The sequence below is a fragment of the Choristoneura fumiferana genome, chromosome 2 (genome assembly GCF_025370935.1).
Source record: "Choristoneura fumiferana chromosome 2, NRCan_CFum_1, whole genome shotgun sequence".
Lineage (NCBI taxonomy): Eukaryota > Metazoa > Arthropoda > Insecta > Lepidoptera > Tortricidae > Choristoneura > Choristoneura fumiferana.
The window spans coordinates 17,563,770-17,581,683 of NC_133473.1; the positions used below are offsets into that span (position 1 = coordinate 17,563,770).

At 39.5% G+C, this 17,914-nt stretch overlaps 2 protein-coding genes across 2 annotated transcripts in view; one reads left to right on the top strand and one right to left on the bottom strand.

Annotated features, from left to right (window-relative positions):
• The window catches only part of LOC141445286 (protein kinase C-binding protein NELL1-like), a 55,005-nt gene extending 53,505 nt beyond the window's left edge, over positions 1–1,500 (bottom strand). The window contains 1 exon segment of the mRNA XM_074111083.1: positions 1,375–1,500. Within this exon segment, the coding sequence (XP_073967184.1) occupies positions 1,375–1,435 (61 nt within the window). The 5' untranslated portion in view covers positions 1,436–1,500.
• A 6,186-nt stretch (positions 1,501–7,686) lies between these two features.
• Positions 7,687–17,813, top strand: Aasdh (Aminoadipate-semialdehyde dehydrogenase). The gene is made up of 6 exons (XM_074111077.1): positions 7,687–8,095; positions 8,816–9,645; positions 9,735–10,590; positions 10,667–10,979; positions 13,854–14,117; positions 17,371–17,813. The coding sequence occupies exons 1-6, from the start codon at positions 7,866–7,868 to the stop codon at positions 17,755–17,757; spliced, it is 2,880 nt and encodes a 959-aa protein (XP_073967178.1). The 5' UTR covers positions 7,687–7,865; the 3' UTR covers positions 17,758–17,813.
• The last annotated feature ends 101 nt before the right edge of the window (positions 17,814–17,914 follow it).

Below are 17,914 nucleotides of genomic sequence, written 5' to 3' on the forward strand. Positions count from 1 at the left end.
TGAAAGTTATGGTAGAGTAGAGACGTGGGTACGACCTGCAGCGACCCAAAATACAGTGCACTTTAAATTATTTTTTCACTCATAATAGTAAGTTTTGACTGTATTTGGTTAGGAATTATTGTTTGTGAAAAATGATATCAAAATTACACAGATCAAAAATATAGACCTCTACATAAAATCCGACGCGTTGAAGTCTTTTAAAGGGGACTTTGTTTTATATTAAGTGACCTCAAGCTAACAGCAACTGCTCTCTATTTGCAACCTCTGAATACAGAATATAATGACAGTAGGTATAATAAGAAAAAGAGACGACAGTCACCCTGACGTGAACGCAGTCACCCTTAAAAAAAAATCCCAAATAGATCGAAACTAGTCAGGCCTTTCCTGATTTATAATCGAGAGTTAAACCGTTTGATTCTGCAATTTAATATGACAATCTATTTATTGACAAATTCAGAAAAAAATTACACATCCAATTCAAGCACAGGGTGCTCGTAAAAGATGGTGAATTCGAAACTGTGTCGTAGCATAAAACAACTCACATGGTTTGTGGCATGTAGTGGATTAAAAGCCAAAATATCACTCAATTTATTTCTATGACACGAAAACGCTAATATCCAGATTGCTTAAAACTTCGTTCAAATTGAGCCCAAAAGTATTGCAAAGAGTCAGGACCTTACAGGATAGGGTAGGTAGGTTGTGTCAGTAAATGAACTTGGTGGTAGGTTACTCTATACCAGCTACACTGTACTATCTACATGTACTGGCATAGTCTGCAGATAGAACAGAACGAAGGTTGCTACAGCACACGGCCCAGGTGCAGCGGTGACAGGTGTACCACCCCACTGCTAGCGAGATTGCGGCCAATATTTACGCAGATGTCGCCGGCACCGCCTGCCGTTACGTAACACGGCGGGCCGTGCCCGGCAGCCGCAAGGACGACGTCTGGACCCGCCGGGAGCCACTCACAACCCAAACATCATAACCGAACTTAATCAATTAACCTAAAATAAACTAAACTTTTTTTTCGATTAATAAACTACAGAGGGTGATTTAAGTAATTAAAAACTAAAGCAGACCCTCAAGCCGCTGTGGTAATTACGAGGGGTGGTTGCGGATAAAACACACGCGACGTATTCCAGGTTTGAGGAGTGTGGAAAGCCGATCGTTGAAAACTCTAACAGTAGTCGCGACACTGAAACAGCTGACCGGGTTAAGTTCGGAGGTGACAGCGCCTCGCGCCGCCGCCTCAACTCTTCAGCCTGAACGATGGTAATCCTCTTATACTATCAGTTCCGATGTCACGTTATGCCGTTTAAAAAATATTAAAGATTCGATGGGGTTGTGTAAAGTTGTTAACTTGGTGGTACTTACCGGCCGCGATCGTAAGCCACCACCAGCAGCAGGCGGCCACGAGCGCCCGAGCGCCGGCCATCTTAGCGGTGGCGCATGACACGTGCGCTCTCGCCGGCCGTCCCGGCGGACTGAGCGGTCGCCGGTCGCCCCGCGCGATCGATGCAAGCGCCTCCACGCACCCTCCGGGCCCGCCCCCGCGGCCCGCGCCGCCGCCCGCACACACCCCGCGGCCATTTCCCGAGTTTCCTCGAGAGCGCGCGCGCTGCCCTCTTTTCCGGCAGATCGCTGACCGCCCCTAATTGATTGGCCCACACATTTGCCGAACGCATTTTAGGTCAGTTCCGCAGAGCCTCTGCGCAACGATCCGGCATCCTATCTTGTCGCATGTCACCTCGAGGACCTAGAAATTTGATCAGCTCCAGTAGGTAAATTCACGAGAGCTGGCACAAAACAAATGGCAATTGAACAAAAGTAGGTAATATCACTTGTCACTATGTGAGTGTCATTCTTATACAGGGGCCTCCTATTACTATATAAAAAAGAACATAGTACTTCATCGATATCCAAAAAAATAAAATTAATTACGTATAATCTGCAAATTTCAAAGCAAATAAGTAGTATGGCTGAAACGAACATTTGGCGGTTCAGTACAGATATTTTACCACCATGAAGTTTTTATTTTGTAGTATTACAATACATATAAATATTTTCTAATGTTTTTTTACATTGCATTTGGGTGGTTATGGGACGAGAAATACGATCGATTCTTATTTATTTAATAAAGTTAATTATTTTCAATTCATTCAATTAATTCGTGTCAGATCTTGTGAATCAATGAGTATGTAGGTTACCTTTACGAAAAGTATATTCAAGTTTTTTCTACTTCAAAGCGATCATACATTATAACGCACTAAGAACGCAAATTGCCTTCGATCATCAATACGTACCATCAAAGCAAATTGCATATAAACTCTTTACCTACGAACGAGCAGTCAACAATGTTTTTACTGTACTTTCATTCAGGATTCACAACTTTTAAAAGCGTTTCATTAAGAGCACCGCGAATCATATAGGTTCCTTACTCAATCTTTATAGCGCTGTAAAGTTATTGCACAACATTAAAAAACAATGTAATTAATTAATGAATTAATGACATAGTAATAATTGATAATGATCATTTAGCCTGCAAAAACGACAAAAGGTCGCCTACTGTATATGATGTGAAATTTGACTACTTGGTAGAGCGTAAATTTAGAGCATTTTCTACATAACTAAGTATAGTGCTTGCTGGCTCATACTAGGTACTTATCCTATCTAGGATCCTTTATAGGATGCGTATCTACGGAGACGAAATTTAAAGATATCTTACATCTTTAAACGAGCAATTCTTGTATAAGGTATTTATTTCGACGATATCCAAAACGGCTCTAAAGATTTCGATGAAATTTACTATGTAGGGGTTTTCGGTGGCATCATCATTATCCCAGCTTATACCTATACGTCCCACCGCTGGTCACAGCCCTCTTCTCAGAATGAGAGGGCTTAGGCCGTAGTTCCCACGCGGGCCCAGTGCGGATTGGGAACTTCACACACACCATTTTATTGCTTCGCAGGCAAAGAAAACAAAAAGAGAAAAGCTTTCGCCTAATTCGAGCTTTTTCTCGAATCGAGTGAGAGGCTCTACCGACACTGGATATTCATACTACAAAATTTTACGGAACCTTTGGCGCGAGAGTCTGACTCGCACTTAGCCGGTTCTTTTTAATTTTTATCGTAGTTTTATTTAGTCGGTTTATTTTGTTTTATTTGTTACCTTGTACCACCAGCCAAATAAGTTGTCAATCAATTTTTAAACAAGTTCCTATCAAATAAAGATGTATGTCGCTAAAGTCGAAACTTCAAGTTTACAGACACGTCTATTAGTATTAATTGTTTTATGACATGCAGACAATTATAAACTTTAGGGTGGTAGACTACATATTTGGCTGATGGTACATCCTACTATATATTATTATTATAAATGTGAAAGTTTGTGACTGAGTGAGTGAGTATGTTTGATACTTCTTCACGCTGAAACGGCTGGACGGATTTGGATGAAATTTGGCAAAAAGTTAATTTATAACCTGGATTAAAACATAGAATACTTTTTATCCCGATATTACCACGGGATAGGGATAAAATCTCGAAATAACAACAGCTGGGCTTAGTGTCATGAAATTTGGCATGGTTGTTATAATATAACGTCAATGAAAACCACGATGTAATTTTAGGGGATTCCCACGAGAATTTAATAAAATTCTGGAATTTCAATTCAACTGCTGTATCTAATGATTTACGCGTGCGAAGCCGCGGTTAAACGCTAGTAATTTAATATGTCTAAGGGCCTACGCTAGCTGACGCGGCTTTCACGGAGCGGGTGGAGGACTATTGGAAAATAGTATGAGAAGAGCAGCGCTAACTGCACCCGTCGCGTGCGTCGGATTTTACCTCCAACCGCGCCCGCAAGCGTGTACCCGCGAACTGTACCCGCACCAGCAGGGCTACTCCGAAACTCGAAACTCGAAGTTCGTGTCGTGTGGTCCCTCTGACACTTATACTATTTAATACAAGAGCGAGAGGGATGGTACGATACAAACTTCGAGTTTCGAGTTTCGGAGTAGCCCTGCAGACCCTATACTCGAACTTCTTATCTTGCCGTCCCGCTAACGCTAATATTATTTAATACGAGAGTGAGAAGGACGATACGATACCAACATCGATTTTCGTAGTAGATCCTCAGCTAGCGTAGGCCCTAAATATTATGTAGCAGTCAGTGGCGTAGCGTCGTATCGTAACCACTGAATTTTTCCATCGGGTTACCTAAATTATTTTCATACTTTCAGTGATTTGATGACAGTATATAAGCTCGCGTATACGCGTATACCTACGTGAGTTATAGTAGGTGGGCATTTCTATCCACCGTTGTACCCAGAGTTCATCTCTCCGATTTCAACAAATATCCAGTTGTGTCCCCAAAATATTGTATGAATGTGTCCGTTTTGTTACGAAAAATATTAAGAAAAATTCGTAACAAAACACACCCATACAATATTTAGGGGACAAATCTGGAGACCCTATTTTTCCAGCTTGGAATCATGGACTGAGTCTACCTCCCAAATTTTGTTAAAATCGGAGAGATGAACTCAGGATACAACGGTAGATAGAATGCCCAGGTACTCAGAGGACGTGCATTTGAAGACATACCTATCTCTCGCTTCTCTCACTTTCCATGTTAACAAATGAGAAGAGATGTCATGGGAGTTTTGTACTCAGTTTCACATCTATGTATATGTGAAGCTGGTTACTACCATTTCTAGCCTAGCGGCTAGAAACAGCTTATTTGGGTTATTACCATTTCTAGCAATAATGAAAAATTACCATGATGACTATAATTTATTATATGATTAATTTAACATGAGCTTTTCAGTGAAGGAAAACACCAGAAAGAAGCCTGCAATCTCCTGCGAAGCAGTTCTATGTTGTATGTGAACACTATATACAGACCAAACGCTTGCAGTCTGACTGGAAACTTGCGCCCAGCAGTGGGATAAACATTGTACCATCAGCCAAATAAGTGGTCTACCAATTTTTAAACAAGTTACTATCAAATTAATATGGCTTTAAAAGTCGACAGACACGGCTTTTGGCATTATTGTTTTATGACATGCAAACTATTATCAACTTTGGAGTGGTAGACCATTTTGGCTGATGGTTATCTACTTATATAGTCTGGAGATAAGACAAGACGATTTATAGTTTCGCCATGTCTGTCTGTCTGTCTGTCCGTCCGTCCGCGGCTTTGCTCAGGGACTATCAATGCTAGAAAGCTGTAATTTTGCACGAATATATAGTAAACTGCGCCGACAAAATGGTACAATAAAAAATTCAAAAAAAATATATTTTAGAGTACCTCCCATAGATGTAAAGAGGGGGTGTTTTTTTTTCTCATCCAACTTTGTAGTGTGGTATTGTTGAATAGGTCTTTTAAAACCATTAGGGTTTTGCTAAGACGATTTTTCGATTCAGTGATATGTTTGCGAAATATTCAACTCTAAAGTGCAAGTTTTCGTGAAACTCGAGCGTCCCGTCCCCCCCGTCTTAAATCTAAACCGGTGGGTGGAAAAAATTTAAAAAATTCAGGATGGTAGTAAGTATATCAAACTTACAAGGAAAACTATAACAGTTAAGTTTTCTTGAGAATTACTTATTAGTAGTTTAAGAGTAAACAGCAGCCTAAGGTATAAAATATATGTAAACTTGGAATATTCCGTACAAAATACGAAATTCTTAGAAAAATATTACCTACTACTTATTTTTTTCATAATGGCTACGGAACCCTCTTTCGGGCGTGTCCGACACGCTCTTGGCCGGTTTTTTACATAAAACTGTCAGTGATTGACCCCTATCTCACCTGATTGAATCAGGCGTAATACTTTGCGGAGGTCCTTATCAATTAACTTTACACAATAACCTACTTTGCTTACCCGAGACCTTACGATAGCTAACGTCTATGCAACCAATGTGTGTTCATGCAGCTCCTCCACCTTCACACTATAAGAACACACACAAATGACACAAACCCAATTATTACCAGCATCAAAATACGCTGACGCGTTTCGAACTTAACCAAAGTTCATTCCCAGAACAACACAAACGTTCACCATACTATCAGATCAGATGTTAGATTGGGTCAAGGACTGCATGGGATGGTTGTAATTGTGTTTGCTTGTCATTATATTTTATGTATACTTACCTATTAAAACAGATTTTTTATTGTAGGTACCTACTTAAAAACGCGTTTCAGAGATGCGAGCCCGGGATTCAACCCACTATCCCCAGCTTAAAAATCCATAAGCCAAACCACTAGGCCACCACAGCTCATTTTATGTGTGAAATTAAATTTGAAATTTATCACGAGCTTTACGGTGATGGAAAACATCGTGCGGAAATCTGCACAAACCTGCGAAGTGTGTGAAGTTCTCAATCCGCTCTGGACCCCGCGTCAGAACTACGGCCTAAGCCCTCTCATTCTAAGAGGCCTGTGCTCAACAGTGGGAAGTTATTTATTTATTTATCTATTTACATGCAACATGACGGTCGACAGCATAGCGTTTCATTACATTAGATACTTACTTAAAAAATAATATATACTTACTAAAAAAACTCACTCATACTGCGTTCATAAGTTGGGATGATGATGATGATGACGATGATGACTCCAGGGCTACTACGAAACTCAAAGTTCGTATCGTACCGTCCCTCTCACTCTCGTATTAAACAGTATAAGTGTCAGAGGGACCGCACGACACGAACTTCGAGTTTCGAGTTTCTATAGCCCCTGTTGTTTTTGTTTACCAGTTCAGAGTGCTGGTGGGGCTGCCTCAGTGCTGCAGCGCATCAGGGATGTTTGCGGAGGCTCGGATGGACTGCTTCTAAGCCACGATGCGCCAGAAGTTAAATGCGCCCCCGGCCCACAGAGTTAGCTTTATCAACAGCAATAGCATCATGAGCATGATTTCAGACAGACTATGATTCTATGATGATTGACATACACTATTATTATATTTCGAAAATAAAAATTGGCAAAAAAAAACTTGGAAACATTATAGAGGGGGTAGGTAACCTACCTCGCACTTATTTAATTACTCAAACATTTTATTTTAATTTTTCACAAACAATCTTAGTTACCGTTCATTTCTTTTTGCCGGTCGCATAGGCGTATATAGAGGGGGGGCCGGGTGGGCCGCGCCCACCTCAGTATTGTCTAGTGCCCATCCCAGGATTTTGCGCTACTGATTCTAAATTCTATAATAATTCTTTCTTCACACAAAAATCTAGGCCACCCCCTCCTGGAAAATAATAACCCTAGATATGCCAATGGCCGGTTGATTCGAAATACAGTATTTTTTGAGCTTTGTTTTTACCGCGAAAAGCTGGCCAGTTCGAAAAAGTTGTAAAGAGGTTATGAACCCTGTAAAACCAGAGTAAGTTTTTGAAATGCTAATTTAACCATGGATCCCATTATTTATCCAATAAAAACGTCAAAAGACAGAGATATACCTACAATTTTATTTCATTCATTTGGCGATCGGCGATAGAAAGGCCACTCTTCCAACATCTTCGGAATTCATAAGGAGTGACTCCTTTACAAGGTTTTTTTTTACATAAACTTGATCCAATGGCAGAATGGCGACCAGAAAATTGAATTTGGTTAAATATGAAATTATGCCTTTGGCTCACTGACACTGACAATTCATGACAGTTGACATTGACATGACAATGACAGGCGGACTGATGGACGGACGGCCGCAAAACATAATTTTTTCAAGTCAAAATAGATAAAAAATATATTTCTTCCATTGTAAATGGCTGTATTGGCGTTTCGTAAATGAGTTGTGTGAATGCCTTGCTTTTTCATGCAGTAATTACGTCAAATTGTTTTGTATTAAAAAGTTTAAAAACATAAACAAATGAAATTCAAGCGCGGATATTACGACGTTTTTGTACGGACTTGTGCCAAGAGCCCGTCCAAGATAGCAGTGCGGTTGTACGAGAATGGTGCTTACAAGAAATACACGTACTCGGAGCTGTACGGGGTCTGCGAGTATATCTCGCAGAACATCCAACAGCTCAATAGCAGCAAGGGTGTGATTGGACTCGTATCCGAAAGAAATATCATTATACCATGCGTTATAGCGGCGTAAGTAACAATCTGCCATTGTTAACAACCATCAAAAAGTTGGAAAACCCCCGACTTTGTCACTTCAAAGTTCAATATCTCAAAAACGGCTGAATCGATTTTGATATAACATGTCTAAGAACCATCGCTAGAAAACCTGCTGTCAATTTAAAAAAAACGCATTTAAATCGGACCACCCATTTAAGAGCTACGGTGCCACAGACAGACAGACACACACACACGCATAGTGGTCAAACTTATAACACCCCTTTTTTTGCGTTGGGGTTAAAAATGAACATTAAGTCAGACAGCTTGCCCTATCTATTCAAAGAACAATAATTAAGAAAATATATATATAACCTAAGTAGCTGTTTTTTTAACAAATAAATAGATGTTTCCATAGATGGGTCAATCATCTTTTTTACCGACACTAATTTGCCCGCAACATTTTTCAAACAATTGCAGATTTTTGTAAGTAAACATGTTTTTTCTATAATTTAATAGATGGTGTACATGAATACATGCCGTCCTACGTAAGTTCAAACTATTAAACCGTGAAATATCTTGTTGGAAGTACGATTTAATGGTAACGCCAGAGACAATTTTGGTAACGCAGGAGACGCCCAAAGTGTCGGTAAAATAGTTGATTGGCCCAGATCGACTACTGTGAATTACAATGAAACAGAGTTTGTTACAGTGTCACAACCAAGCATAACAGTTTGATATTTACCATTGTTACAGGGCTCACAAATGTTGTACAACCTTCATGTTTCTGCACCCTGCGCAGGACATAGAGAGTGTAGCTGATGATATAAAATTCAAAATTATTATCACCATTACCAATGCCGAAAGCAGCGCTACCTCAGAGCTATTTGGTAAAAAACCAGAGAAGACTGTCAAAGTATTTGATTTGGTTCTGGATTTCTTTAGTCTTGAGCACAATCAACAAAACAAAAAACATGTCCAAGAACACTCCTTCATTGCACAAACATCAGGGAGCACAGGAGAACCCAAACACATACAAGTTCCTGTACAGTGCATTCAGCCCAATGTGGATGATCTCACCAAAATGTTTAATATCACTTCAGATGACATCATATACTTCTCTACGCCCCTCACATTTGACCCTTCTATGGTTGAAATACTCCTTGCTTGCATGAATGGTGCCTCACTTCTAATAGCACCTGATAAAGCAGATATCTTATTCCCAGAAAACAGGGATAACTCCATTACTTTCTGGCAAACTACACCCTCGAGGTTCTTTCAATATTCAAATGCAGATATCAAAAATAAGATCCTGAGTGCAAATTCTACTTTAAAAGTACTTGCACTTGGAGGAGAACCACTGAACGGAATAAGAAGATTGAAGGAATTAAAAGAATGGGAAAATAAAACTAGGATATTCACGTTGTATGGAGTAACTGAAATGTCTTGCTGGGCTTGTGTCGCTGAACTAGATCTTGATAAGATTCTCAGTGACAAAGAGGTTCCATTAGGAAACTGTCTCTCAGAAACACAGGTTGTTGTAGAACCAAGTAATGAGAACAAAAACACTGGTAAAATAATATTAGGTCAGTCCTACATGATATATTGTCACTTAGTTTTTATGTAATTTGATGAAATATTTCACCTTTATTTAACTTGAATTTTTACTTTACAGTGAGTAAAACGAGGCAGTGCATTATATTAAATAACTCAAAAAGCAATGTAGAAGAAAATTCATTGAAATTTGTTGACACTGGAGATTTGGCTGAAGTGAAAAACGGCACAATATACTATAGAGGTCGTAAAGATGACATCATTAAAAGATTTGGTCACAAAGTAAACTTACAAGCAATAGAGTCTACAATCATGTTGTGCCCCAGAGTGAAAACTTGTTCTTGTGTCTGGCTGCCGAAACCTTTGTTGCTTGTTGTTTACTTCTCTTCAGAGACACTAAGCAGTCAGGAGTTGTCTGACTTCCTGAAATGTAAGCTTGAGGACAAACACTGGCCTGATAAAATCATCAGAGTTGACAACCTTCCAACAAACCCGCATGGAAAAATATCAAAAATGATTCTTTCTAAAATGTATGAAAGTAATTCCTTCACTCCTCAAACATACTGCTCTTTGAAAGCATCTTTCTTAAAAGAACTCAGAACCACAATCAACAAAAACTTCACTTATGATGAAATCAAAGACAAAGACTTCTTTGCCATTGGAGGCACATCTTTCCTAGCTGTTACACTGTGCAATAAACTGTCCTTTGTCTGTTCCAAGTTCAGTAAACTAATTCTACCTTACTTAATGTCCCAAAAACACACAATAGACGATATAATGGAGTTTGCTCAAAAAGAACTATGTAATGATGATTCTAAGCCCAAGAAAAGATTAAAACGCATCAGGTCAAGCAGGACCATTATAGCCAGCAAGAAGACTAGCTTGACCCGTACTAACCCTATGGATTTTATCATACTTTGGACCTATGACACTGGCAAATGTGTTGATGCTTCACCAACTTTATTCCTGACTGGGCAGTAAGACCTTAACTTACCTACTCAGTTTTCTGTCGAAATTACATGAACATATTTTATAGATAAATGTATATTTCAGCAATCTTTACGTGTCGGTCGGGAGCCACTCTGGTAATATCATAGTCGCCGACGCTGTAACTGGTACCTTGCAAGGGAAGATAACTTTGAAGGCACGCGTGGAAGCCTCTGTCTTATGTTACAACCCCGAGACAATGGCGGCGGTGGGCGTGGTCGGCGCCTACGACGGCACTATAGTCTGCTTCACGATGGAAAATGGGAACGAATTGTGGAGAACCAACATTGGATCTATGATAAAAAGCAAAGGCACTTGCTGCAACGGGCTCCTGTACATCGCCTCATATGACGGGCAGTTACGATGTATTGATATCACGGTACGTTGCTTTTGCTCTTCTTTAAATTGCAGGCGTTTATTTATTTTTTTATCAGTGCTGAATCATGCACGACGTGCGAGGTCATCAGCGCATACTTAGTGCCCAGAAGTAGTCTTAAACATCTTGAGATATTTATAACTAATGCTATGGCTATTTAAATTAAGAATAATATATGAAATAAATAAATCTCGGGGGACGATTAAAACCAGTTGATCGAGCCAATTACAGATACTAGATACTATACATACATGGAGATACATATACTTAGTATAATGTTGTAGAAAAAGATAAGAATAAAAAATGGATAGGCATCTCAATCTTTTTATCGCTGGCAGCACATTATTAAACAACAGTTGGTGTACAATATTGTTCTTATTCCCTTTAAATATATGTATATCAAATTAACTAATGATTACTTACGCTTACGCTTTGTCTTCATATTTGTAAATACGGATGGATAGATAGATGGGGGCAAACATTTATATTTTTTGTTGCTATGTAAGTACAAATTTACACAATTAGATGATAAAAATAATCACATAATTATGAGTAGGTAATACTCGACCGCTTGCAATAACAACAGCGCTTTGCTCACAAACCACTACAAAAGGTAACCCTAAATACGTGAGCGCAGAGTATATAATCGTGAACCGAATATTACTTTATCACCGATAGTTTTATTGAGGTGACTACCTAACCAGAGCGCTTTGTTAAAAACACAATGAGGGACAGTCTGGCAAATATTTATCCAGTGCCGCAACGCAATCGACTTATTCGCCTTCCTAGGCTTGCATATGTTTGCTATGCATCATCAGTTACTATAATGTAACATTTTTTATCTTTTTAAAGCACGCCGAAATGCCGTGAATCTAGTACTTTTTATAATTTCCAAGAACTAAAGAAGTAGGGCAGAAGTCCTGCATTTAATTCAGATAGTTAAATAACCCCGCGCCTTGCCTTCCTGGGGGGTCTAAAAAATTCATGAAGCCCGACGGGGCTTGCGCAAAACAAATAATTAGGTGGCAATCTCTCCATTTGGGTTTAAATTGGCTAAAAACAAAGGAAACTTGAAGTTTGTGCCAATCTATAAATGGTATTGGTAGATACTACTTAACTTTCCGCATTGTAAGGCAGCCACTTAGGCACTGAGTACCTACCTGACTACTGTATAATTGCTTCGCTGACCGTTAAACATCGCGCCAAATGCGGCTATTCGAAGCGAGCTGATTCTCGAACAAAATTACTTACCGATTACAAGCTATCTTAAAGTTAATTAGGAATATTTCGACAAGCAGTTGAGTTAATTTGATTGAAAAGCCTATAAATAAATAAACATTACAACAGTGCAATTGTCGAAAAAAACAGGTTTGTACCTTATTAAAGGCACTTCACATTTTTCAGTTCTCTTTCCCCAAAACTATACTTTTTTCCGTTTCAAACGAAACTTACTCTCGCTCGTTCTCTGCTCTTGCCTCTCCTCGATTATGGTGATATTGCTTTTGTTGACCTAAGAGAGGAGTTGCTTGACAAGCTGGAACGTTTGCAGAATGTGTGTATCAGGTACATTTATGGTCTACGTAAGTATGATCATGTCTCCCAATTCCGCAAACAGCTTCATTGGCTACCTATTCGTCATCGCAGAGACATTCATACCCTTTGTCTTCTTTATAATGTCCTGTTTAACCCTGCTTCTCCTTCTTACCTGTCTGAAAGATTTAGCTACTTAGCCACTGGAAGTGGACACCGTTTGCGGTCGAGTTCCAAACTTACACTTGCCTTCCCGCCTAACAACGCGCGCTCTTATGCTAAATCTTTCACTTTCCATTCAGTCAAGCTGTGGAACGATCTACCCTTGTTTCTAAGGGAATCTCCGTCTGTGGCCTCGTTCAGGGAGAGTTTAAAGAAATTATGGCTGGACACTGACACCTGAGATGAGACTGTTTCGCTTTTGTAATTGTTTGTTATATTTCTTTTGTTTTATGTTAGTTTTAATGTGAATAATGTTGTATTTATTTTATCTCTTTTGAGTATTTCTGTTTTGTCTCTTTACCGCACGTAATTTTCCGCTTATCCTCTATATAACCAAATGTTTTTTCCTAACTAGGTTAGCTGGAAGAGATCCCTTTTTAGGGATAAGCTCGCCTTTGTTCTCCTCTCTGTGTATTTGTATTTTTTTTTTTTTATGTGCAATAAAGAGTTTACATACATACATACTATACCCGCACGAAGCCGAAACCCGCCGCTAGTAGGTAATGTATCACGTCATATGTATGTAAAACTGATGGTGAAACTCGAAGCTCGCATTAAACTCCGATGCGTAGTTTAAAAGAGCTAAGCATACATACAGACAAACATTAATAGGAAGTATGCAACTTTATTTTATACTATGTAAAGATAAAGAAGAGACATAGATGTGAAGTGAAAGTAACCCTCTGTAAACTATTCACACTCAAACCGCTGAACCGATTAAGACGAAATTCGGTATATGGAGGTAATATGACATGCTGGGAAGGACATATAGGATAATTTTATCCCGGGGAACTGCGATGATCCCGTGGGTTAGCGATAAACGCATTCTTGACTGACGAAGTTGCAGGCAACAGCACAGAATAACTAATAGTAGGTACTAGCAACAGCTAGTAGACGTAACGTGTGTATTAGACTAATAGGGTGACACTCTTTCTCGGCCCGGATAATACCGGTTTTTAGTGTACACGCCCATAGAAACTGGCATGATCTTCTATGGGCGTGTACACAAAAAACCGGTATTATCCGGGCCGAGAAATAGTGTCACCCTTTTGCCCCTGACGCAAGCAAGAGGCCACTACTAAGCCGCCGTGTTCACGCCTAATCTCCTTAATCATTAATTTGCAGACAGGCAACATAACCCAGACGATAATGGTCGCTGACCAAGCTATATCAGCAGACTTGGTCCTCGCTAAGAACCAGTTCGTGCTTCTGGGGACTCTGTCGGGCGTCTGCGCGTGTGTACACACGGAGACGAACAGCGTCGCGTGGCGAGGGACCCTCGGCAGCCCCGTGTTCGCGAGCCCGGCGCTATACGACGGCGACAAGTACGTGGTGTTTGCGGAAGTCGGCGGGGAGATACACTGTCGCACCGTGGAGAAGGGTATCAAGGTGAGAACGCCGGTTTATTGTTTCCACCATGGAACCTTTTCAAAGGAAGAGTCATTACGATTTTCCTTGTTAATTATTTTTTCCTTTCCTTGTTAATTAACATTTGCGATGTCACTATGACGTTTACAGTGAAATGGTTCCATGGTGGCTCATGAATTAAAGTCCTTGACCGTACCTTGATACATTAATTTATTCTTAGGCTACGCATCCAACAGAACTGTACGAAAAAAAACCACCAATAGAATTAATATGGTGATTTCTTTCCTAGACCGGCAGGGCTAGTATATGTGTGCAGCTTTATGGTAGCGTTTTGTTACGTACTGTACGAGTTAACGGAATCTCTCATTCGATACACCACTATAATGAAGTGCTCTCTTAATTCACTTTTACCACCTTTTACGTTTTGTCACAGGGCGGCCACGCCATACAAAATACGCGTTCTTGAATCTACATAGGCACGACGACGTCTGTACACGCGTCAATGTGTGCGTAAGACACACAGGGCTGACTATCGCAAAACCCTAGTACTATAGGGTATATATTGGTCTATTGATAGGAGAGAATTAACAAATCAATTTTACAAATACCTACCTACTAATATAAGACGTCTATTTATACATTATAGGTACACACTTTTAAACCTAGGTATTGGTTTTTTCCTCAGTTACCTAATACCTAAGTACATTGTACATGTTGCTAATTAAAGTTGGTTAGGTACCTTACCTACCTTTTTTCGTCCTTCGGAAATCGAAAGAAACTCCTTTTCTTATCTTTGGCTGTTGACAAACACCCATACAATGCACAGTAAGTATATCACCATTTCGCAAAGTTATTGCTCCCGAACTTAGTGCCGTGCGACGGTGCGACCGACATACATCGCGTCGCGCACCCGTCTGCTTTCCTGCGGTTTTCCTGCAATCTGCGCTTGAGGGGTGGGGTAACTCGAACCGGTGCGGGGCGGAGCGTGGCCATTCTGTACGTCAGTACTATTATATATTCTGTGGTTTTGTTCACTAACTACGCCATGACATGTACCGGTGAATAACCCAGTTAAGTTTGAAGCTGCCTCTCATTAGCTACAGGTAGGATTCGATTTGTAGCATTCGAACATGGCGGAAGTAGACAATATCTAATTTTTCTATTTCTGTTTCTTTGGCTAGTTCAAGTATAATTTTGATAGTGTTTTATGCGGCAATTAACCTTAACAGTTAACAGTGATCACAAAATTCAATATTGCTCTCGTGTCTGGCATTTTTTAATGCGCAAGTTGTCTCCACGTGGTTTCTGGAATTTTACTATCAAGTTGCAAAAACTACAATCACCGTACAACGTCCCTCTCAAAGAGAGTTTACCTTGACACTGGCGAAATTGTCCTATTAATTAGGACAGAAAAGCCATATCTTAAAAGAGAAGAAGAAGAAGCTTCAGGTAAAGAGCTCTATACCTTACCAATGTGTAGGGTTGCCATCCGACCCATCCGTCCCGTATATACGGGACTGTCACCGTAATTGATCAGCCCGTCCCGTATTACTACATGTCCCGTTTTTGTCCCGTATTTCGACAAAATGGACCGGGCGCGCAGCCTTACTTACTAAGTAGAAATTTGATGTTTAAAGATGTTTAATTGTGAACTAAATTTCTAATAAAAATAATGATTAGCAACACCTATGGTTGAGATCAGATGGTATCTGTTAGGAAACAAATTGTTTGTCTCTCACTACTTATGGTATAGTTGGAAATGGAAAGCGTATCTCTATTATCGGTTTACGAGTTTTGGGCATCGAAAGAGAAATTGTCCCGTATTGGTTCCCAGAAGTTATGGAACCCTAGCTATGTGTAATAGTAAATTCGTTATTTGATAATGATAAGAAGCACATCACGCCACCCACCATCTAAATAGGCGATCTATTATATACATAAGCTGTTGCTTATGCCTAGTTTTAAATGGATTATTTTAGTAGGCATCTAAACCCACCTAAGACCTAGAGTAACAGAATGTTTTTTATTGAATTCAGGCGTATGTGCCAACCAAAAAAAAAACAATAAGTAGCCATGACGTTATAATAAAAATAGATTTTATGATTTCCCAGTACAACACCATGTTCTCGTTTTACTGCTGACCAGCGTGTCATCACAAGTAGGTACGCATGAGTAATAAAATGTAAGCACGCGTTAAATGCCCACCTGCTGAGATCACCTGAATACGGATCATGGCTGCGATTGTTTTACGACCTCAATTGCTACCTACCAACACAGAGCAAGACAGAAGTATGATAAGTATTATGGGGTAGAGCCAGTCGCGTAACGTGGGTATCAGCCCGCCCGGGGCGGAAGAAAATTTTGCCGCCCTCTTGTTTAGGTTCAGTTACTTAGGTTAGAACTATACCATAAGGGACTCTCCGATTTCATCATAGTACGATTAGGTAGATATTATTATTATTATTATTAGCCTATTCTGTCCCACTGCTGAGCAAAGGCCTCCCCCCAATACTTCCACTGCTCTCTGTCCCCTGCATACAAGGGCATAGGTAGATATAGTAATGGAAAATAAAATGCTCATTCTAAACAGTCCGAATCGTGGTGCGCAAAAATTGTGAATTATATTATTATGTAAATATTATTCAGTATTTATTACGGAACTGCCTTGGCGCCTTTTGAGTTTTTGAGAGGCGCGGGAGGGGTGCAATCTCATCACTAGTGCAGGGCAGGCGGGTAGGTTGATATAAATAAAGTTTTGTCCACATTCGCATTATTTTAGCTTATCGTTTCTCTATAGGGTAGTTAGTTTGAACGATAATTGATCATGCAACACGCTGTACTCGGTTTGGCGTCCAAACTAAAGATACGATACTTGTTGGAGCTACAAATGCTAACTAAAATGATCAGTGTGAACAAGGCTTTAGTTGTGCTGCTGGTTGTAATATCCTACAAAGCATTTTAACAAAACAGCCGAGTCCAGAGTACTTGAGAGTTGAGAGTAATACAACTTTTTAAATCTTAATTTATTTTTGTTATTTGGTACTTTGTTGATTTCTTTCATTCTGTCTTTATTTTTATGCTTAAAAAATTAATTTGCTCTTGTAATTTATCTTGTATTAGTCATATCATATCATACATTTAAAGTAAATGTTGCCAGTTGAGATTCAAAGCGGAACTACGCTCATGTGATACAGGATATATTAATCTACATACGAGCTGCACTCGCATGAATAATTAAACTTCCTATTTAATTTAATGCTTGTTCCTATTTCAGATATGGAAATATCAAGGTGCTAGAGGAAATATCTTCTCATCACTCTACATAAAAGAAGTGGGGAAATTGAAGTGGCAAATGGTGTTTGGCTGTCATGACAGCATGGTTTACAGTATCAATATCAAAAATTTTCAGCCAAGCTTGCACTGGAAAACAGAGATGACATCACCAGTGTACTCCACTCCCTGCGGCTTAGGCAACAAGCTGGTTTTGGCCGCTTCCAATAATGGTAGAATGAATGTCATTGACACCGAAAATGGCATCACTATAGCAGAACATGTCCTTCCTGATGAAACATACTCGTCGCCCGCAGTCTATGGAGATTATGTGTTTATTGGATGTAGGAATGACCACTTGTATTGTCTAAAATATGTTCTCGACTTGTAAAAACATAGTTAACAAAACCATGAAGTACCTGAATAAAGTTAATTATTTTGTTATGACATTATTTTTAATTTGGTTAGAATTAAAACAATTATTTATATAATGTTACTTTATTCATGATCTTACACAGGACATAAGAGGTATAGTGAGCATTCACAAT

Coding starts and splice junctions, on each gene's coding strand:
- Aasdh (XM_074111077.1), top strand. CDS start 7,866: ATGAAATTCAAGCGCGGATATTACGACGTTTTTGTACGGACTTGTGCC. Junction 8,096..8,815: donor ATACCATGCGTTATAGCGGC/GTAAGTAACAAT, acceptor CCATTGTTACAG/GGCTCACAAATGTTGTACAA. Junction 10,980..13,853: donor TACGATGTATTGATATCACG/GTACGTTGCTTT, acceptor ATTAATTTGCAG/ACAGGCAACATAACCCAGAC.